This window comes from Bolinopsis microptera, chromosome 1 (assembly GCF_026151205.1).
Source record: "Bolinopsis microptera isolate Bmic1 chromosome 1, MBARI_Bmic_1.0, whole genome shotgun sequence".
Lineage (NCBI taxonomy): Eukaryota > Metazoa > Ctenophora > Tentaculata > Lobata > Bolinopsidae > Bolinopsis > Bolinopsis microptera.
In genome coordinates this window covers 1414214-1435451 of record NC_087072.1, presented here as the reverse complement: position 1 = coordinate 1435451, position 21238 = coordinate 1414214, and the positions used below count along the sequence as shown (strand labels likewise).

The following is a 21238-nucleotide window of genomic DNA, read 5'->3' as shown; positions in this document are numbered from 1 at the left end:
ATGCGGTTTCACTTAGTTTAAACTTTGACATTTTAAACAATAAAATGATGGGCGGCTATAGATCATTCTACGAACACTCTATAAGTTATATGTAAGTTGAGTCCAGTGCATCATGCTGCTTGTATAACTTGACTGAGTCGCGAAGTTTGTTGATTTCACTTGTGTAGGAGTGCCTAACCGAGTATTGGAACATTGTTAAAATTCCAGTACACTTTTGATTTTGTACAATTTTAGTAGCGACCATATGTCTTCACCGCGTGATTCAAGCAGCTATTTTATCCTTTTATATATATCGTTTCATATTGGTGATTTATATCAGGAGTTGAGCTTAACTTTGGCACAGTCCTAACATTATCTACAGACATGGTACGGAGAAGTGGAGAAGCGGGCATCACGCTGCCTCCCACCAAGGATTGGCGAGCCCTCGAGCAGATCCGGTGGTCTAAACTTGAACGAGTGAGTAACCACAGTTACGCTACTAGTAACCATAGTTACTTTTACTGATATAACAACCCTGCATATTTCCTACTGCACCTTACTAGTGCTCTGCTCTTACATACTGAGATACTTATAATAGAAACCTGTCAGGATTCAGACTTCATTGCACCATAGGACAACTTCCTAATAGCTTCCTAAAAGTAAACGTTAAAGCATCCTAATTCTTACATGCAGTAACACTCTCAGCACTCAGATTCTTTACAACATTTCTGAGGAACTTACCAGTAGAACTGGGCTTTATTTTATTCCATGTACTTGAGAGAGATGTCCTTATATTCGATTTATTTAATAAGTGTACTTAACAAAGAAATAAGTGCTTATATTATGTACTGTAGATAGTAGTGTGGATTGTTTGAGAAGAATTAACATGTAGGAACAGAATGATGATCTAATCTGTCTTTAACTTCAGGATAATGAGATGTTTAAGAAAATACAAAGACACAGATACATGAATATAATCAGAAGTATTCAACTTGAAAAGAGTATTAAAATCAAACACTACAGCAGGATAGAGGAGAAACTCAACCTAAAAATGGAGAGACTTGCTAAGGTTTGTCTATAAAACCAAAAGTACCTCGAATAAAACAGTTTTTATATGGATAAACGGGACCCACATGAGCTAGAGGAAGATCCCATATTTGGGTAATCAAGATGGCCCAAAATAAAACTGTTGTTTTGTTGCTGTTTTGAAAATAAGGCATATTATTTGTCTGAACTTTAATCAGATTTTAAACGGTTGATATACTGTCAGGTGAAGCAGCTGTACAACATACCAATGCAGGAGAGCTGCACGATACACCGCAAGGCTAAGTCATGTCCGCTGGTCAAAAGAGAACGTCTCCCCAGCCTAGAATCCTCGTCTCGCACCTCTATCTCCACCCCCACTACTCACTCCCCCGAGATTAAATCTATAAAGAACGAGGAACCCGAGCCCCCGGTGGAGACACTGGATGACACCTCGGTTAAAAGGCCGCCCTCAATGGCCAAACTGGCAGTAATGGTCCAGAACTTTCTAGAACCCCTGTGCCCGGTGCGGTCCAGTATGGTTGGTAAACAGTACCAGGATAGAGTGCGGCTAACTAAGTCCCTGTCAATGCAGCCCGCAGTTAAAAGGGAGGCTCCACAAGTCGAGACCCCCAGCTATAAGAGTAAGGACAATCAAGCTGTATTCAGACAAAAGTCCTTCTATCTGACCACGTGATGGTCAGTGGTCACGTGGGCACCTTTCTAGGAGCTGCTCCAATTCTCCTCTTGAGAAGATTTTTAGACTTTCAAACGGCTCCCTCCCGCGCCCCCGACCTGATCGGTGGTGGAGTTCCAGAATCTTTTGTAAACACTTTATATCTGGCGGAGGGCAGTTTCGTTTTGTGCTATGATATATAGTTGGAGGGACGTCCTACAAGGTCAGGCCAGCTACCATTGCACATGCACACCCCTCCACCCTGGAGAGGTGGTGACAGAGAGCAGTGCTGCAGCTTCAACAACGGAGCCTGTTTTAATCGCACTTCTCATTTTCTCTATAACAATGTTTGCCCGTTTTACCATCTTAATTATCGTTTAACATGCGTTCTTACAAAATATTTCAAGGATTATATTATTTCCACAAAAATTTGTAAGCTGCATTTTATTTGTCTTTATGAAAAACTTGTGTTACGTATCGAACAGCGCGTAAAAACATATCGCATATTAACAATTAGAATAGGGTCAGGAAACTCGGTTCAAGAAATTGTTCTGTTGACAGTAAAGTAAACCGATTAGACTTAGCAACCCCTGTCTGGAGCAAGGTACTTGTCAGTGAGCCCGGTTATACTTCTGTAGAAGTGTTTCTTTAGTTGTGTAGGGGGTTCAGAGGGGGATATGGGGGTGAACCCCTTTAAGTCTGAAGGGAGAGCCCTGTTTCTCTCTCTCTCTCTCTCTCTCTCTCTCTCTCTCTCTCTCTCTCTCTCTCTCTCTCTCTCTCTCTCTCTCTCTCTCTCTCTCTCTCTCTCTCTCTCTCTCTCTCTCTCTCTCTCTCTCTCTCTCTCTCTCTCTCTCTCTCTCTCTCTCTCTCTCTCTCTCTCTCTCTCTCTCTCTCACCCTCTCTCTGTTGCACACCTATTCTTGGCCGGTAATGTAAGACTATGCCATATTAGGAGCTTGCTCCAAATCCTGCAAATCCTATAAGCGTTGTCAACAGCTAATAATCCGGCTCTTGACATGCGCCACGTGACCATGGTGATGGTGGTCACGTGACGGTGGTCACGGAATCCGGCGACCAATCAGAGGGGAGGGATTTCTGGAGCTGTCCAATAGAGCGAAGGGCACGTTTTTACCCATCTCTCAACACCACAACAAACTGTACACAAATTTCATCCAACTGGGTTTCGCTGAACCGAACACATGACTTCTTCAACATAAAGTGTTGAGTTAACGTATTTTGAATGTGTCGAATGGAATTCGTCTAATCAGACTTTTAGGAATTTTGGTACACTCTCTCGCAGTTGCTCTAGCAGGCCTTTAGTGCTGCACGATTCTTCTTCACCAGCATCCACACCGCCTGCCCGCGCACTCTACTTCTACTTCCGCTCCTTTATCAAATTATTTGACAGTTTAATGAAAAGCTTAATCTGTTTAGTTTTGAGAACGCCTGTCACCGATTTAATGTCTTAATAAATTTTTTTCAATTTTTCTCCATCTTTAGGACACATATTAACATTTAACTACAAATTGCAACATTTCAGCCTAAGGATGCCTCGTGTTGTTGGTGGTAAATATGACTGTCGTATATTTTTTATATTTTCAGAATAACAATTTAAATTTACTACAATAACTTTTCACATCCCAGAAGCAAAATGCCTCGAGGAAAGGTAGGAGGCAAATATGACCGTCGTATGTCTTTCGATGATGTCAAGGACGAGCGTATGTTGGTGATGGTGGACAAGCTGTGCGTGTGGATGGGAGGAATCCTTGGAGAGACCCTTAACAGAGAAAACCTCATCCCTCAAATCAGGTATGTTATGAAAAATCAAAAAAGGGAACTTATCGTGTGAAAGTGATAAAAATGTATGTTAATTTATGAAGCTAGGAAAATAGACCGGGTAAGATATAAGATAACCAAATAAGATAGGTAAAATACCTAAAGTTCCAAAAAAATTGAACAACCATCTCGCCCAAATTTTTCGTATACAAATTCATGGCAAATAAATTAAATTAATGGCAAATGAATAAAATGAATGGCAAATGAACATTTGTTCAATAATTTATTCCAATTTGTTTCAAATCTCCCTCAAAAATTTGTGATATTCAAATTGATCGAGACTAAAATTTTGGCACAAACATTTTAGAAACTAAGGTCTTCCTACCAACCTTAGTCGAGACACATTGTATCTTCCTACCTACATTAGTTACTTACTTGGGTTACTTGGGTTGGGTTCCGAGCTAGAGTGCTACCAGGCCAGTAGAGACACATTATATTTTCCTACTAGGAAAATACGATTTGTCTCGAGTAAGGCAAGTAGGAAGATACAATGTGTATCAACTAAGGTAGGTAGGAAGATACAATGTGTCTCAACTAAGGTAGATAAGAAAATACAATGTGTCTCGACTAAGGTAGATAAGAAAATACAATATGTCTCAACTAAGGTAGATAAGAAAATACAATATGTCTCAACTAAGGTAGATAAGAAAATACAATGTGTCTCAACTAAGGTAAGTAGGAAGATACAATGTGTCTCGAGTAAGGTAAGTAGGAAGATACAATGTGTCTCGAGTAAGGTAGGAGGAAGATACAATGTGTCTCGAGTAAGGTAGGTAGGAAGATACAATGTGTCTCGAGTAAGGTAGGTAGGAAGATACAATGTGTCTCGACTAAGGTAGGTAGGAAGATACAATGTGTCTCGAGTAAGGTAGGTAGAAAGGTATGCAGTATAACTGAGATATACCCCCTATCCAGGAACGGAGGACCCCTCTGCAGACTGAGTGAATGCATCCAAGCGAGTGTAGATGACTTCAAGGCTGCCAACGAGGATAACGACGATTTGCCCAGCGCCTCCCCCCAGGTCAGCAATCATCCCCCTTTAATTATCTTTGTAAATTCATTCTTATTTATTATTATAACATAGGACGGTTATCAAAAGCGGGTATTTTGTACAGAGTGCAGTTGCTCTGATTTTATGCGGTACCGCGGTCTATCGAAGAGTCTCGAATTAAGTCTAGAATATATGCTTTCTTTGAGTCATGTGGATGCGATCTTAATGAGGTAACTGGTGAACTTGCATGTAAATATAACACTCTCAGAGTGAAGAATGGCCTTAAAGTTAAAGCCTTCCTGCGAGAAACCTTAGAATCTTACAATGGAATGAATGCAATTCTTGCTAGCCTTCGTCACAAGGGGATGTAAGAGAATGCAGGGTTATTGTTTTTACTGTTACTGTTACAGTTACAGTTACAGGTCTTACAGCCCATGCCTCTCTGTTTAGGATTACCTTGTACCTTCATGAAACACACACATGCTACACGAATAGGTCTCTTCCTAGTCGTTCATAAAACAGAGCAACTACTAGTAAGTACACATAACATATAGATTTAACTCTTGTTTACAAGAACCAGGACCGCTCATATCATAAGACGCCGACAAAAAGGATGAATATAAATTATGTTATAGCATGGCTTCTATAAGTCTTAGAGGTGTCCGTTAGCTCTATACGTTAGCTTTAATGGCTGTGCGAATATAATTCAACAACCCTGCTGTTGAACAATGTGAATCACAGCGGATAGTCGATACCGTAAAACAACTCTAATTAGTAAGGGAGTCCACATGCCGACATCCAAACCAGAAACCTCAAACTATCCCAGTTTTTAGCATGGCAACTCAGCTCCCTTCTCACTCTCAGCCTAGAATTTTCTGTTCTTTTCTTTTTTGTTTCTGCCGAGTAGAACACATTAATATTTTGCAGTTTTTCGGCAAATGTCAAATTCTTATACAATTTGACACTGTTGAATAATCAATAATAATTCTGCAACTTCGAATGTGGCTCTTCAAATTTGAAGCCATAAATTACATCCAAATATTAATATAATAACATCTACTAGCTTAAATTGTCAAATTAATTGGCCAAGTTTCGCAATTTAAAGCAAATTATGTCAGCTTACAACTTCATGATCTAACAGACAATTGCGCTAAGTTAAGGCTGCCCACTTTGCAATTTGTCCGAACTGCAACCTGCATTTTATTTCTCCATTCCACAGAACTGCAGAAAATACCACATTGGCAGTATCCGGGCCGGTAAGGCTATTCTATGGTGTTAGGAATTGGAGACTGTCAGCTACAAAGGCCGCAAGAGACAGTCGTGTTAAAAACTATGGTTTTGTCAGCTTGACAGCATACTGCTTATATCGCCCGCTGCTTTTCCGTTAAATTTCAAAATTCTTTAGGATGTCTAACACTGATATGAATATTATAAGTTGTTCTCAGCCCTCCCCTCAATAGAGATTTGCATAAAATATGTCTTACATATTCTCCTCCGCAATCCCTTCTGGAAGGCTGTGATAGTATTCCTGAGCAGTGAGCACCTGCAGTATGTTCGGACAGTTAGAATGTGCAGTCTGTCGGGAGCTGTTGAAAGCTCTGCCGTCCTCCGCAGTACTTTCGCGCATCGTGAAATGCGTGCGGAGTGGTACTAGTGCACATCTCCACTTCTACTTATCAACTTTACTTCGCGGATTTGCCTTTCAAAAAGTGGACTCAAGTTTCACAATTTCCAAACAGTCTGAGAACAAGGTCTGACAGGTAATTCCCAGACGTTGAAGCCAGGCTATATTAAGTGTAACACAGGATACCGCATAAGCGGCTCAAACTGCACAGACACAGCACAGACGGAGAATTACTAATTGGCACACAGGAGTTTAGAATATATGAGGAGCTGTCAACGTCGTGGAATGAGCAAGAAATGTGTACCAGCTGTACCTATCGTATCTAACTTATCGGACCTTATATGAACGGACATTAATTGAACGCTGGAGGCCCTTATAGCGTTCATCTTAATGTCCGTTCAAATAATGTCCGTCCGTTTAAGGTCCGTCCAATTAAAGTCCGTTGAATTTGTTTCAAAAATTATTCCACTGCGAACTTATTGTCCAGGATATGACAACTTTTTAATTTCAGCTAATTTCAATTTCTATCATCGGACAAAACTATATCATTCGATCAATGAAAAACAAGTTATTATAAAATTTAGATATCATAAATATCATATTATGGCACTTCTGCACTTTCTTGATCTATAACGGTCCCTCGTTCATTTCTTCGGAGTTACTATCAATCTACCTCCACATCTTCTAGTTCTAGATCTCTTACAACTGGTTGTTTATCCAACTCGTAGTTGCACTTGTACCGGGTAATGAACGATATCATTATCAACTGCTCTACCAGAGATACTAGAATGTGAGCGTTTATTTTAATGTCCGTTCAACATTATGTCCGTTCACATAAGGTCCGTTCAAATAAGGTCCGATATAGTATTTATTTTATACTCTATTTTATTGATTAAAATAGCCGTGTGGCAGCTTGCCAGGACCCACTAGTTCCAGTGAATAGCCATTATACTGAGATACCATGCGCCAAGGATCAGTGATTCTAGAGGGAAACCTCCCAAATGGTATTTGCCAAAGTTCAAACCTTACAATACTCAGAAAGGATTAAAGATGCCATAAAATGAAAAATATTCTTTATAGCATTCAGCTTCTGAAAGAAAACGATTATTGAAAATTTGAATTCCTAGTTTTATAATTCTTATAAAACTAGGAATTCAAAGTCTCAATATTTGTCATTCATAATTATTCGTTAATTATTAATAAGTCCTTTTCATTTGACAGGGTGTAAATCTGACGTGCGGTGTAAGGTAACTAGTAGTGTAACTATGGTAACTAGTAGTGTAACTATGGTAACTAACTTTTCATTTGACAGGGTGTAAATCTGACGTGCGGTGTAAGGTAACTAGTTAGGGTGTAAATCTGACGTGCGGTGTAAGAACTAGTAGTGTAACTATGGTAACTAGTAGTGTAACTATGGTAACTAACTTTTCATTTGACAGGGTGTAAATCTGACGTGCGGTGTAAGGTAACTAGTAGTGTAACTATGGTAACTAGTAGTGTAACTATGGTAACTAACTTTTCATTTGACAGGGTGTAAATCTGACGTGCGGTGTAAGGTCGATGGAAGCTAGACAGAACGTTACCAAGTTTCTCGACTGGTGCAGGCAAATGAGGGTTCCCGAATCCTCCATCTTCCTCCCCGACGATCTCCTCAAGCTCAAGGTTAGCAAATTATTCTAATTTTATTCTAATAAATCACACTAACTGGACAAATAGTACCACTCCTCCCCTTCTTCCATAATTCCACCAAATGGTACCTGACAAAGCATATTATAGCCTGCACAAAAATTCGACGGTCTAGAAAAAGTTGTTGACACACTAATTGTAGGAACATATCCGATTGCATTAACACCTGGATTTTGGGCGGGCCATGTGGTAGGTACAACTTGAATCATGGACACATCTCCCGAGCGGTGTCTATAAGCTTGTTGCTAGGGGTTGCTAGGGGTTGTCCGGATATATGTTGCTAGGGGTTGTCCGGATATATGTGAGATGATTACACTCTGAATAGTTACACCACCTGGGACAGCCCTGCACGGTCTTCCGCTCTTCATTCCATATGTTTAATTGCTGGATGGTATGCTGGCTAGAGTGTAACTCACCAAGAACCAGGCAGTCATGGCTTCAGCTCACTGACGAAAGTTACACATCCACAAATACAAATATCCATGTGCATAGAGTTCTAGTAGGCTTGTCTCTAACTTTTAAGTGCTTAGTCGCATACTTTACATTGCACGCCATCCAGAGGTCCTATCTCAATCTGTTCCAACCTCTGTACAATACAAGTAACCAGCTATAGTAACCAGCTATGGTAACCAGCTATAGTAACCAGCTATAGTAACCAGCTAGTAACCAGCTAGTAACCAGCTAGTAACCAGCTAGTAACCAGCTAGTAACCAGCTAGTAACCAGCTATAGTAACCAGCTAGTAACCAGCTAGTAACCAGCTAGTAACCAGCTAGTAACCAGCTAGTAACCAGCTAGTAACCAGCTAGTAACCAGCTAGTAACCAGCTAGTAACCAGCTAGTAACCAGCTAGTACCCAGCTAGTAACCAGCTAGTACCCAGCTAGTAACCAGCTAGTAACCAGCTAGTAAACCAACTTGCTAGACTGAGCACAGCGTTTGGGACCATGGTTAGAGCTTCACACAACCCCCTCAAATTCCCCTTGCCCCTATTTTGGGACAAACTTTAGGCACACAAGTTATTTCGTTGGTAAACGGCTATACTAATCAAATCTTTCTTCCATCAACAATCAACACGCAAAATTTAGGATTAGCAGGGATTAATTAGGGCTTAATTCCACCTTCCTCACCATCAGCAAACTCTAGCAATTCCAAACCCTCTCCTATAAAGCTGGTAAAAAAATATGTTAATCCTTAAAGTTAGCTGAAAACCTCCCAACTTTCAGGGAAAAATGAAGGTAGTGAACACCATACTGGCAGTTGCTAGGAGAGCAAAGGACTGTGGAATGGCTGCTGATATTGATGCGCCACCAAAGATTGCCAATGCCTTCATTGGATTAGAAGAGAAGTTCGGCAAGAAGTTCGACCATACATCCAAGGTACGTCTTAAATTATCTTTTAATCAAGATTTTGACAGGGGACAAGTTCGTTATTGCTTCGCAACATTTTGCTTATACTAAAAACTTTGACTTTTCTATGAGTGATGAGTTATGAGAACAAGTTTTGAAACCAAAATCTTGCCAGGCTTTCGGAACCCAGAAGAGTGAACTGAAGACAGTGAAAACCACCCTGGTGTCCGGCTCCGCATGGAAGATCGTTCAACAGAAGATTGACACCATCCTCCAACTCCCCGGCAAACCTTCCTACGAAATCTTCCGAGTCTAATATGAGAGTCTGTAGCTCCAAACAAATAATACTCTTGCGCGCCGCTGAAGAGTAACGTGGGTGTTCTTTTAGTGTATAAATTAGCAAGATGAGCTCTCCAGGGTCGACAACCTCTTATAGTTATAGGATGCAACAAACTGTCATTAGCCTTCTGTACATATCATCATATAGAAACTTTTATATTGGACCGGTTTATAGCCCACTTGATTGATGAAGTGGCAGAAATTCTTGTAAAAATTTTCCGTCTGCACATTTCCGAGATCCAATTTACTATCGCGGGGCTATAGCTAGAGTGGTCTTTATTTCTGACAAATTTTTGACTTCTGAGCATAACGTTAATATTTGTGTGATTGTTTATATTAAAGTATGTAAATTCTGAATCGGGAAAGTTTAGATTATGGCTTAAACCGATATATAATGGAGTTATTTCATTGAGTTTAAGAGTCTCGTGCAAAAATCGACTAATTCCTTTATCATTTATATTACTCAGAAATATATTACTCAGAAATATATTACTCAGAAATATATTACTCAGAAATATATTACTCAGAAATATAGCAAAGACGGACGGTAAATATATTATGTTACTGAAGTTGGCTAAAAGACATTAGCCTTGTCAGACCTTATTAGATAAAGTAAATGAACTATTAGAAAATTGATGACAGTGGAGTACCCCGTAAGTAAGCCTACTTCTTTGAGCACAACCTATTAAATGTTGGTATGTTGTCGGAGTGCGCGATAGTTTGTTGAAATACACGTTAAAAATACAAAAAGCTATCAATAATTCTAACGGTTGTCCAAGGCCCGAATTAGTACATAGTAATTAGATTTATCGAGTGGAATGCCTTGTCAATTTGCGGCTGTTGAAAAGTACGTTACAAGAAACACCTTTAAAAAATAAACTGTAAACAGCTAACATTTCTCAGCTTAGTTTATGGTTGCCGGGTAGGTTGGTTGCAGTGAGATGCGAGCTATTTATTATTTGCTGAAAGCAATTTGTTCAAAGGTAAACCATGACCGGGCCGTTGATAACCTAAGTATTAGACATCTTACCCTTCATGAGCAGATTAGAATGATATGTAAGACTTGAGGCGCCTGCCAGTGCCATTTTTATAAATATAATAAATAATCAGACTTGGATGTTAAACATTGGTATTGATAAGACTGAAGACACTGCTCAATCTATATAGACCATTTTTAGAGTCACCCAATCCTTTGTACTTCATATATGTGGCCACATAAGTTATATATTTGCAAATATTATAAGCAAATTCGACAACAAAACCCAGCTTTTAGAGGCAGAGTAAGAAATAGCAACTACTAAAAAATAAATAAAAAGTTCTCCCAAATTCACCACTACTCCCATTTGGTGGCACATTATTTTAGGAGCCCTGGAATTTGTTAAACTGCTCACACGAAGTGAAGACATCCGACCATGTGTTAGCGGTATTTGGTTTCCACAGAAACGGAAGCTAGCGGCAGAAGGCCATGATGACAGATCACACTAAGTCTAACTCAGCAATCCGCACATTTCACAGATTTTAAGGTACACATCTCCCCACCTCTCTCAGCTCTCCAGTCTTTCTTGCTTCAAACTTCTTGTGTGCCTAGTAATCAGCTCTCCAGTCTTTCTTGCTTCAAACTTCTTGTGTACCTAGTAATCAGCTCTCCATTTTTTTTGCTTAAAACTTCTTGTGTGCCTAGTAATCCAGCTCTCAAGTCTTTCTTGCTTCAAACTTCTTGTGTGCCTAGTAATCAACTCTCCAGTCTTTCTTGCTTCAAACTTCTTGTGTGCCTAGTAATCCAGCTCTCCAGTCTTTCTTGCTTCAAACTTCTTATGTGCCTAGTAATCAGCTCTCCAGTCTTTCTTGCTTCAAACTTCTTGTGTACCTAGTAATCAGCTCTCCATTTTTTTTGCTTAAAACTTCTTGTGTGCCTAGTAATCCAGCTCTCAAGTCTTTCTTGCTTCAAACTTCTTGTGTGCCTAGTAATCAACTCTCCAGTCTTTCTTGCTTCAAACTTCTTGTGTGCCTAGTAATCCAGCTCTCCAGTCTTTCTTGCTTCAAACTTCTTATGTGCCTAGTAATCCAGCTCTCCAGTCTTTCTTGCTTAAAACTTCTTGTGTGCCTAGTAATCCAGCTCTCCAGTCTTTCTTGCTTAAAACTTCTTGTGAGCCTAGTAATCAAGCTCTCCAGTCTTTCTTGCTTAAAACTTCTTGTGTGCCTAGTAATCCAGCTCCTCAGTTTTTCTTGCTTAAAACTTCTTGTGAGCCTAGTAATCAGCTCTCCATTTTTCTTGCTTAAAACTTCTTTTGTGCCTAATAATCAGCTCTCAAGTCTTTCTTGCTTAAAACTTCTTGTGTGCCTAGTAATCCAGCTCCCCAGTTTTAGAAATCCAGCTTGGGCGGCCGGTGCTCGGAAACGCAGAATTAGTTTATGGCGGCAGTGTACAGCCGGTGTGCTCTTCCTCTCCCGTACTGACATCAGCTCAACTGTGCTGCTATTGGTCGGGGCCAGTAATGTATTAATCTAATAGGATGGCTGGGTCACGAGGCTGCTTCCCATTGGTTCGACAACTTGCAATAAAGTTTCCTATAAAACTGTTTTGCACTTTTATACCATCCAGTCAGTTTGCAGTCGGAACAGTTTCAGCTAATAGCAAACCTCGGTTCCAGTCACGTGAACCGCCTATATTTCCGCCTATACTTTCACGACACCGCTTTTAGTTTTCTGGTAATCTTATCAGTCTGCGCCGTGAAAAGTTTTACATAATGAATGGTTCGGTCTATTAGCGACATTTTCCTTCGGACGAGAGTGTTTTTTAGTGTTCTTGCTTATTGAGGACATCTTCATTGTTGTTTCTACGACCCACCACATTTTAAAAATCCAGTGCTTTACAAACTATAGAGCTTCGAATGAAAAATTAATTGATGGTAATTATAATACCCCCGCTTGCTGTTGCATTTTTTCGTACAACCCCGTACGGCGTGATTTTGCGTATTAAACATATTTATTTCCTCTTCTTAAATTTTGTTGAAATTTAATACATCTTAAATCAAAATTCGGTAAGAAATTTCACAATAAATACAGCTATTCTGTATATTTAGAAGTAACACAGCATGATATGGAACTTTCGTACCAAATTTCGAATTCGACAAAATTTGCGATGAGATTATATGGTGTTTGATTTATAATTTGCGTAATATTTACGTTGTTTATTTTATTGTCAGTTAATGAATACGATTTCAGTTTGAATTATTTTGAATTAAATTTCACCTAAAACCTCTGCATTTTATTCAGTTTAGAAATAAATCAGTTTCGATGAAACTGAATATGTGCTTTTGTTCGAAATATTTCATTTCTGAAAATTTTCCCCAATTTTATTGCAGTTCAGAATAACAATTTAAATTTTACGACCAATAACTTGTCACATCCCAGAAGCAAAATGCCTCGAGGAAAGGTAGGAGGCAAGTATGACCGTCGTATGTCCTTCGATGATGTCAAAGACGAGCGTATGTTGGTGATGGTAGACAAGCTTTGTTGCTGGATGGGCGGTATTTTGGACGAAAAACTAAACAGAGAAACCCTCATCACTAGTATCAGGTTAGCTCAGAAATTCTAAAATTCGAAATGTTGTGTTCGAAAGTGTTAATTGTTGTTAGCAACCGATAGGTAGGAGGAATTACTAAACGTATATTGCTTTCAACGTTGTTTGACGCGGCAACCTGACCTGACGCCTTTTGTAGACCTGCAACTATTGGGAGTTTAAGCGACACTATGGTCAACAAATAACAGCTTGTTAGGAATGCTATGTTAACAAATTCTTTCAATATTTATGTTTATTTCCTTCAAAACCAATGAAATCCAGGAACGGAGTCCTGATGTGCAAATTGGCAACGGAAATCCAAGTGGCAGTGGACGATTACATGAACACTGCTGAAGATCCAGGACAACTCCCCAAAAAGCCACCTCAAAACTTTGCCACTGATTGCGGTGCCAGGTCCATGGAAGCTAGAGATAATGTTGGAAAATTCTTGCAGTGGGCCCGAGACTTGAGGGTTCCCGAGTCTTCCATCTTCTCACCCGATGATCTTCTCAAATTGAAGGTACCTTTTTCACGATTTGCATATTCTTTTAAAAACCACTGTCCACTCATAAACATAATTAATAGCTACTTTTGTGATTAAAACTTATGAGCATCTACATTTTTAGGTTTTGTTTCCATGATATTCATATCCGGAAGGAGATATATAAGGCTTCCTTGTGTACAGTTAAAACAGTACCGTTATCACAGGGTAAAATGAATGTGGTCAACACCCTCCTGGCAGTTGCTAGGAGAGCAAAGGACTGTGGAATGGCTGCCGATATTGATGCACCACCAAAGATCGCCAATGCCTTCAAGGGTCTCGAGGAGAAATTCGGCAAGAAGTTCGAACACACAGCAACGGTACGTGAATTATTGTACTCATGTTCAGTGTTGACGTGTTGAGATACTATCTATCAACTCTCAAGACTCAAAGTAGTTACCGCTGACAGAGTAATATAATTATAGATAAATCTGCTGTATTCTGCAAATATTTTCATACATACGGAAACTGAAAGGGGAGCAAAAACTGTTTTAACTTTTTAATATTGAGTACCCCCACTTTTCAGGCTTTCGGAGGAGCAAAGACAGCCCTGAAAGAAACGACCATGACCCTTACCTCTGGCTCTGCCTGGAAGATAGTCCAGCAGAAGATCGACTCCATTCTCCAGCTGCCCGGCAAGCCTTCTTACGAGATCTTCCGTAACTAAAGAATTATAGGAACCTGGCTCCGCATTATCGCAGTCTTTATCTCTCTTTCTCCTCCTCCTGTGGTCGAACATGGTAGGCCCTGTGGTCGGGGTCTTTTTTACCAGGGTCTGTAATGGCCCGCTATTTCGGACAGTGTCGCTAATTGTATAAATCCATCAGACGATCCTAGTGACTTCCTGTGTATGGCAAACGAGTATCGGTGGTTGTGTATGTCACGTGGTGCTTCTTGTGCTATGTGGTCCAAATTGTTTATAGACGATTTATTGGTTTATAAAATTGCTTCTGAAGCTCAATATGAACTTTGATTTATTTTGTACTTTGTAGAGGGCAAATGATGAAATCTGATTTTTGTGAAAATGATGAACTTAAACTATCGGTCGTTAATGTTTTCGGTAGTGGGGATTCTATCCGAACTTCAGATTAATCTAAAACTATCGCATAGCTTTAAAATGGTTGCAATGCGATCTCCATTCAGTCTTTTGAACAACCTAGGATTATCATTAATATTAAATATCACCTAAACAAGGCTAGAAGCGTTACACAGCTAATGAAAATGCACACACTTGCATCGCCTCCATTAATATATATTAATTGCTTTTAATTGCTTTCCTATGTTTCCTGGGCCCGTCAATATGCGAGACTGAACACTGCTTTACTTGAAAGTAGCTGAGGCTTAATTTACAAAATTCGATAGAACTGCTACGATGTCAACAATCGGAAATATGTTAGCAGCTATGTTAAATACATTTGCGATTTACATTATTTCTGCACTATACCAGCTTCCTTCACATACCACCTATCACCATACTTCCGTAGCTCCCAGCTTGTGAACTGCTAACAAACAGAACCCATAGAAAAGGGTAGCTCGTGTAACTACTTTCAAGGGACTGAAATAAACTTATAGCAGCAAGAGTGACGGGAGCTCGGAATAAATTGAGTAGCAGAATGGGGGAAGGTTCAAACGGCGGCATGAATATTACATTTATAAAAGGTAAAATGACTAAAAATATGGGAATTCGTGGTTGTTGAAGGTCGATTGAGCGAAGTTGATTGTTCATATTTCAACACTCAACACGTATGCTGGTAAGCAAGCATTATAGTAGGTTAGTTGACGGAGGAGCTGTGGTACCTGTTACAGGGGGAATATAGTGCACTATATTCCCCCTGTGCTGTGGTACCACAGCACAGGGGGACTATAGTGCACTATAGTCCCCCTGTGCTGTGGTACCACAGCACATGGGGAATATAGTGCACTATATTCCCCCTGTGCTGTGGTACCTGTTACAGGGGGAATATAGTGCACTATATTCCCCCTGTGCTGTGGTACCACAGCACAGGGGGACTATAGTGCACTATAGTCCCCCTGTGCTGTGGTACCTGTAAGCTATGTGAGCTGTGTCTGAGTAGACATACTGCCTAGAAAGTCACTCCACAGTTACTTCAAGGAACACCAGGTATATATAAATTATAAAATACAGCATTCTGTGATTACATTGATTGGATGGAAGCGTTCTTTCAATTTTGCCAAGGGAAAATGCTATGCCCCATAGTATCCAGATACAACTTTTTACTAATGTGTCCGCAAGAATATTCCACACACTTTAAGCTATATAAAGCCGATATAAAAGCCGGACAGATTATGATATAATTAGCGTTCTAAAGTTCCATAAAAATTGAAACACAGCAGCAGTGAGCAGGGCGCTTGCGGGGGACAAACTAACAGTGCACAAATTGAGAAATTTCACAAGAAGCTGCTTATAAATTATATAAATTATGTTGTGTTACAACATTGTGTGCCTCGAATTAAAATATATCGCACTACTTCGTCAACTAGGTAATTTTAACATTGTACGATCAAATTGTGCTAAAAATATCAAACTTATTACGACTTTAGTATCCGCATACACAGAACTGGAGTGATAGCGATACATCAACATGTTGATTTATGTTGATCATTCCAGTTTTATAATTGCTCATATCAAGGATGTTCAAAAAATGTTTTTTTTATTAAATACTTTTCAAATTTTACAGAGTACAGCAATAGATGAATAAAAAATAGAATCGTTCAAAATATCGCCCCCATCTGTAAAATATGATGGGCACCCAAACACGGTAAACACATAGTGAACTATGTCCGCAGTAACTTGGACCCATTACATCGAATTAATCTAAATCCAACAAGAATTGCGCCGTTTAGCGGACGCTAGATTTCCATCGACCGTACTCGTAGGCATTGCCTTTTAAAATTTAAAATTACAATTTACAAAAGCCATGTGAAGGAATGGTTGAAATCCGTATTAGGTAATCATAATGTAACTCATAATAATATTTACGGTCCATTTCGTATAACAAATTAATCGCTCGACAATAATGTTCAACATGATATCAGTTACCTGAGGACCCCAGGCTATTATGTTCATTAACATATAGCCGAATATAGATTTGGCGGAATGACAGGCTGAGCGCGGCCCAGTAAGATATCAGCATCATAATTTGTTCAACAAAGGATGATCATGATGATTAATTACTCTGCACTCGACTGTCACGTAACTTTTTCAACTCGTTCTCCAGCTGGCCCTGAACGACTATTCGAAACCCTAACCTATTATTTGATATATTAATTCCAATTTTAGAACAATCTCGAAGATCGACTGTAAAGTGATTAAGCACGCTCGTTCAACAATATAACGGATTATTAATAATTTTCATTTAACTGATTGGGATCTGAGTTCTGACACATGTAATTTTGCAATGATCTTTCTAATTTCTAATTTCTAATTTCTAATAGCATTATCGGGAGCCAAGTCGGTTGTTGCACCAATAACTCACAACAAAACGTGAAATTAGTATGTTATACTTGTAGTTGTACTTGTAGCGCATCAATGATCAACATTATTTATATTAAAATCCATTTAAAACAACAGAATAAATTATTGTAATTACATACGTACGCTGACCCATGACCGTAACTGTTATGAAAACTTCAGTCAGCTTGGCGCCGCGCATTTGAAAGTGTAATACAATCGTCGAATCGTGCAAACGTGTGCGGAGGGTAACCGTGGAGATGACACCATTACTGCTCCGCGCGCAGAGAAGATGCATTTAAATGGTTATGCGGAGGGTAATGCATGTTTTCCTTTGTGACACAATTCATGACTCACGTGACACGAAAAACATACCTACCCACTATACCCGTCCTCAATTCCTACCACTTCTAACCATCTATTGCCTTTTTAAGGCGATGGAAAAAATTTATGAAAAACTATTTAATAACAAACAAATCCATGGTGAATAACTGTGGATATATAGTCAAAATTGGTATTTCAATACGTCAAATTCCAGATACATTAGATACAGGTCTGATATGGTCATTAATGTGTGAGAAGGTGTGCGGGTGAAGTGTGATATGATGTTGAAAGTATAGGAAGGAGGATAAAAAATTAATAAAACAAAAATATTAATAATATGGGGAGCAAAGAGACTAGGCTAGGCTGTTGTTTCACTATCCAATAAACATTTCCATAGATGCTTAGTGACCTCAGCTTTGAAAAGACTAGTAGACACAATCTGTCTTACCTGTAAAGGGAGTCCATTCCACAGTATATGAGTTCTGTAGAAAAATGATTTTGCCAGTGGGCTATTTGAGGTACATATTAAGGTGTGTGAATTCTGACTTAACTTAGGTAAAATTTATGACACAATAGACAGACTGTCGAGGTGGCAACGTCTTAGTCGAGAAGTGCCCTGATATAAAGAGAGATAGTGAGGCAGCGATACAGGAATTAAATTGTTCAGAACTTTGTGGAAAAAAATAAGATCATTCAAGTCAAACTTTTGAGACAAAGGGAGAATGTCGACAAGCTTGCACTTTTTGACATATTGCTCAGGTGGATAACTGCGGCCCTCTTCAGACAGAATCCATTTAATAGCTCTCTTTTGGAGACTTTCTAATTTATCACTAAGTGATTTATTACAAGGGCGCCAGATTATGGAACAATTTTCGAATTGGCTACGAACGAGGGAGAGGTAAAGCGCCCGGCGACGTTTCAGATCAATGACAATATGGCCATCTCTTCTGACCATACCAAGTTGTTGGCAGGCCTTAGTATAAATTCTGTCGCACTGACTATTCCAACTTAGCTTAGGAGTAACATCGACTCCAAGATCTTTTTCTAACTCTACATACACAAGAGGAGAGCCATCAAGATTATATGCGAATGGAGGAGATAAAGATGGCTTTCCTGAAACAATAAGCACTTTACATTTTGCTGGATGGAATCGCATTTTGTTTCTAAGTGCCCAGTCAGAGAGATAGTCTATATCCATTTGTAAATTGGTATTATCAGAAGATGAATGTATTTTACGCCAGATTTTTGTATCATCGGCATACAAAACAATATCAGTATTATCCGAAAGGCCAAGAGGAATATCATTGATAAACAATACAAAAAGTAAATGTTTAATGTTCAGCTCGACAAAATACTGGTGGAAATTATTTCGTAGGCCATAAAATTACCTCTCCAGATCCAGTCTTATCCATACATTTGACATTATAACTCACTTATAGCTGCGTAGCTCTGATACATCGAATTAGATCCTGTAAGACTGTCCTCCCGCCTCCAGCTCGTCATTTTTGAGATTGAAGCAAATGTTGTTTAATGTTCAGCTCGACAAAATCACATTTGGTTAAATATATAACAATACTCAATAGAGATAATAGCAATAACATTGTCTCATTTAACAATCGGTCCTTTGGGACGACTTTGGACAAGACTGCAAGTTTGGTTGGTACAGGTAGAGATTTACAGAAACAAGTTATTGATGGGTCAGAAGGCAAAACACGTTATATACATGGAGGGGGATTATTTAAAATCGTTTAAAATCGTTATAAACACATTATAAACACATTGGTTCGGTAGTAGAAACTGGACGTAAATTGAACTGTGGGAAGTTGGCTGTTTTTAGTTTTATGACTAATATTGAAACTGCTGCATTAACAAGAAACTGTACTAAATTTTGTACGTGACAACAAGAGCCATTTTATATTTGATAATGAGTTATTATTGAAAGGGATTATAGACAATAGGATCATTTTAAATGCCATCTAATAAATATTAAATCAAGTTTTTCAGCAATTCGTTCGTCAGACTGCGGGAAATAAAAATCTTTTGACAATGAGATGTGGTCACAACATATTCTATTCCATTGTTATTCATGAATTCTTTACAACAAACCATGAAACTGCATTTTTCTGGACCTATGAAACAATGCAATAACCTGAGCTGTTACATGTCAAATTGCTGAATTATTCCTGATCTAACAGAATTGCTCAGATCCCGAAAATAGTCTCATTTGTGAACTATGTGTGTTACCTAGTATGTAGAATATGTGAACCATGTGTGTTACCTTGTATGTAGAATATGTGAACTATGTGTGTTACCTAGTATGTAGAATATGTGAACTATGTGTGTTACCTAGTATGTAGAATATGTGAACTATGTGTGTTACCTACTAGTATGTACAATATGTGAACTATTTGTGTTAGCTAGTATGTAGAATATGTGAACTATGTGTGTTACCTAATATGTAGAATATGTGAACTATGTGTGTTACCTTGTATGTAGAATATGTGAACTATATGTGTCACTGATAGTTGGATATTATCCGGTTTGCAGAGACAAGGACAAATGAAACAAGGAAGTTAGGAGTAAGGGCAAATGTTCGGCGTCAACGCCATCTTCAGGCTCAAATTATTTGTTATATAGTAGTGTTGAAAGTGTTAAATACTTTCAATCATGAGACTAATAAACAGCGAACTACTCCGTTATTTGATATACCTTAGTTCCCAAAAATTTGTGTGCCATTATATTGAGCACAATTTATTTGAGCCCGAAAAATTTGGGCAGAAAATTTGAACTCATTTGGGCGACCGAAAATTTGGGCACAAATTCTTCGAAAAATGAACGATTTTCCGCTTAAATTTCAGTTAGATATTTGCCTTAGTTAATTATTATTCCTTATTATTCCAGTCATTTTGCTTTCAATTTTAAGCCTGTAGGTGGTAGTCTGAGTTGTTTCACATTATGAAATTTACGATCCGCCCAGTAACTACTAAAAAAATACAGTGATGATGGCACAGTACAAAATGATAAATATACAATAGTGATATTTAGTCTCTCAATCAGATAGTTTAGTCTACTTACACTCAGTTTTTCAGTTTTAATACTTTCAACACTACTATATAACAAATAATTTGAGCTAAGTTCTCTACCTCGACATGAAACTGTTTATTCTACTCGCACTCTTCGGGATGCTGACTTTTGTCAACTGCAACGAAGCAGGAGGTGACGGTGCAGCTGAAGGTGACGGTGCAGCTGAAGGTGACGGTGCAGCTGAAGGTGACGGTGCAGCTGAAGGAGACGGTGCAGCTGAAGGTGACGGTGCAGCTGAAGGTGACGATGCAGCCGGAGGAGACGATGCAGCCGGAGGTGACGATGCAGCCGAAGGTGACGATGCAGCAAAAGACGGAGCAGTTTCGATGCAGCTTGCCCTCCTCGCCCTCTTCCCTGCTGTGGCCCTAGTTTTCTAGACCAGTTTCAGTTTTACTGAGTTGAGGACTTATTTATGCTGAAAGTACGATTGTTTTGATAAATTGTTTCTTGCAAGTGATTGTGAAGTTGTTTTAATCATTCTTTAATTTTTACCATTTCTATTCCCACTCATAAGAAAAATTTACGACTCAGCATATCTTATCATACCCCTTTCACATACAATTATCATTATGACGCCTCACCAGATGGTCGAAAGGTTTGACCAGTGTCCAGTTCTTTGAGAAAATCCTCCTTCCCCACATAGAATCAGTTCGAGCCTCCATCAACAACCCTGAGCAGAAAGCGCTACTGATATCAGATGTGTTTCGGGCCCAACACACACAGACACTAAAAGATCTGATGACAGCCAACAACT

At 39.1% G+C, this 21238-nt stretch overlaps 6 protein-coding genes across 6 annotated transcripts in view; all 6 read left to right on the top strand.

The window, feature by feature from the left end:
- Window positions 1-9896, top strand: part of LOC134820338 (GAS2-like protein pickled eggs) — a 53597-nt gene extending 43701 nt beyond the window's left edge. The window contains exons 2-6 of the mRNA XM_063830606.1: window positions 3324-3487; window positions 4430-4535; window positions 7660-7791; window positions 9040-9192; window positions 9338-9896. Coding sequence (XP_063686676.1) covers window positions 3330-3487; window positions 4430-4535; window positions 7660-7791; window positions 9040-9192; window positions 9338-9478 — 690 coding nt within the window. The 5' untranslated portion in view covers window positions 3324-3329 and the 3' untranslated portion in view covers window positions 9479-9896. The remainder of the gene's footprint in view (window positions 1-3323; window positions 3488-4429; window positions 4536-7659; window positions 7792-9039; window positions 9193-9337) is intronic.
- On the top strand, window positions 348-2114 carry LOC134820748 (uncharacterized). The gene is made up of 3 exons (XM_063831339.1): window positions 348-456; window positions 908-1048; window positions 1250-2114. Exons 1-3 carry the CDS (start codon window positions 364-366, stop codon window positions 1697-1699), a joined length of 684 nt encoding a protein of 227 aa, XP_063687409.1. The 5' UTR covers window positions 348-363; the 3' UTR covers window positions 1700-2114.
- A 3023-nt stretch (window positions 9897-12919) lies between the features above and the next one.
- Window positions 12920-14567, top strand: LOC134814089 (GAS2-like protein 3). The gene is made up of 4 exons (XM_063822110.1): window positions 12920-13080; window positions 13346-13583; window positions 13772-13924; window positions 14131-14567. Exons 1-4 carry the CDS (start codon window positions 12923-12925, stop codon window positions 14269-14271), a joined length of 690 nt encoding a protein of 229 aa, XP_063678180.1. The 5' UTR covers window positions 12920-12922; the 3' UTR covers window positions 14272-14567.
- A 5925-nt stretch (window positions 14568-20492) lies between these two features.
- Window positions 20493-21238, top strand: part of LOC134817457 (leukocyte elastase inhibitor-like) — a 99529-nt gene continuing 98783 nt past the window's right edge. Inside the window, exon 1 of the mRNA XM_063826599.1 lies at window positions 20493-20534. The gene's annotated coding sequence lies outside the window, so the exon portion shown is untranslated. The remainder of the gene's footprint in view (window positions 20535-21238) is intronic.
- LOC134817536 (ubiquinone biosynthesis protein COQ9, mitochondrial-like) overlaps window positions 20499-21238 on the top strand; it is a 91937-nt gene continuing 91197 nt past the window's right edge. The window contains exon 1 of the mRNA XM_063826696.1: window positions 20499-20543. The gene's annotated coding sequence lies outside the window, so the exon portion shown is untranslated. The remainder of the gene's footprint in view (window positions 20544-21238) is intronic.
- The window catches only part of LOC134817435 (serine/threonine-protein kinase 3-like), a 38917-nt gene continuing 38185 nt past the window's right edge, over window positions 20507-21238 (top strand). Inside the window, exon 1 of the mRNA XM_063826580.1 lies at window positions 20507-20530. The gene's annotated coding sequence lies outside the window, so the exon portion shown is untranslated. The remainder of the gene's footprint in view (window positions 20531-21238) is intronic.

Bases quoted from the DNA above. Each gene is read 5' to 3' on its own strand.
- LOC134820748 (XM_063831339.1), top strand. From the start codon at position 364: ATGGTACGGAGAAGTGGAGAAGCGGGCATCACGCTGCCTCCCACCAAG. The intron at 457-907 runs GTGAGTAACCAC...CTTTAACTTCAG, and splicing joins GGTGGTCTAAACTTGAACGA to GATAATGAGATGTTTAAGAA. The intron at 1,049-1,249 runs GTTTGTCTATAA...ATATACTGTCAG, and splicing joins AAATGGAGAGACTTGCTAAG to GTGAAGCAGCTGTACAACAT.
- LOC134814089 (XM_063822110.1), top strand. From the start codon at position 12,923: ATGCCTCGAGGAAAGGTAGGAGGCAAGTATGACCGTCGTATGTCCTTC. The intron at 13,081-13,345 runs GTTAGCTCAGAA...AATGAAATCCAG, and splicing joins ACCCTCATCACTAGTATCAG to GAACGGAGTCCTGATGTGCA. The intron at 13,925-14,130 runs GTACGTGAATTA...CCCACTTTTCAG, and splicing joins AGTTCGAACACACAGCAACG to GCTTTCGGAGGAGCAAAGAC.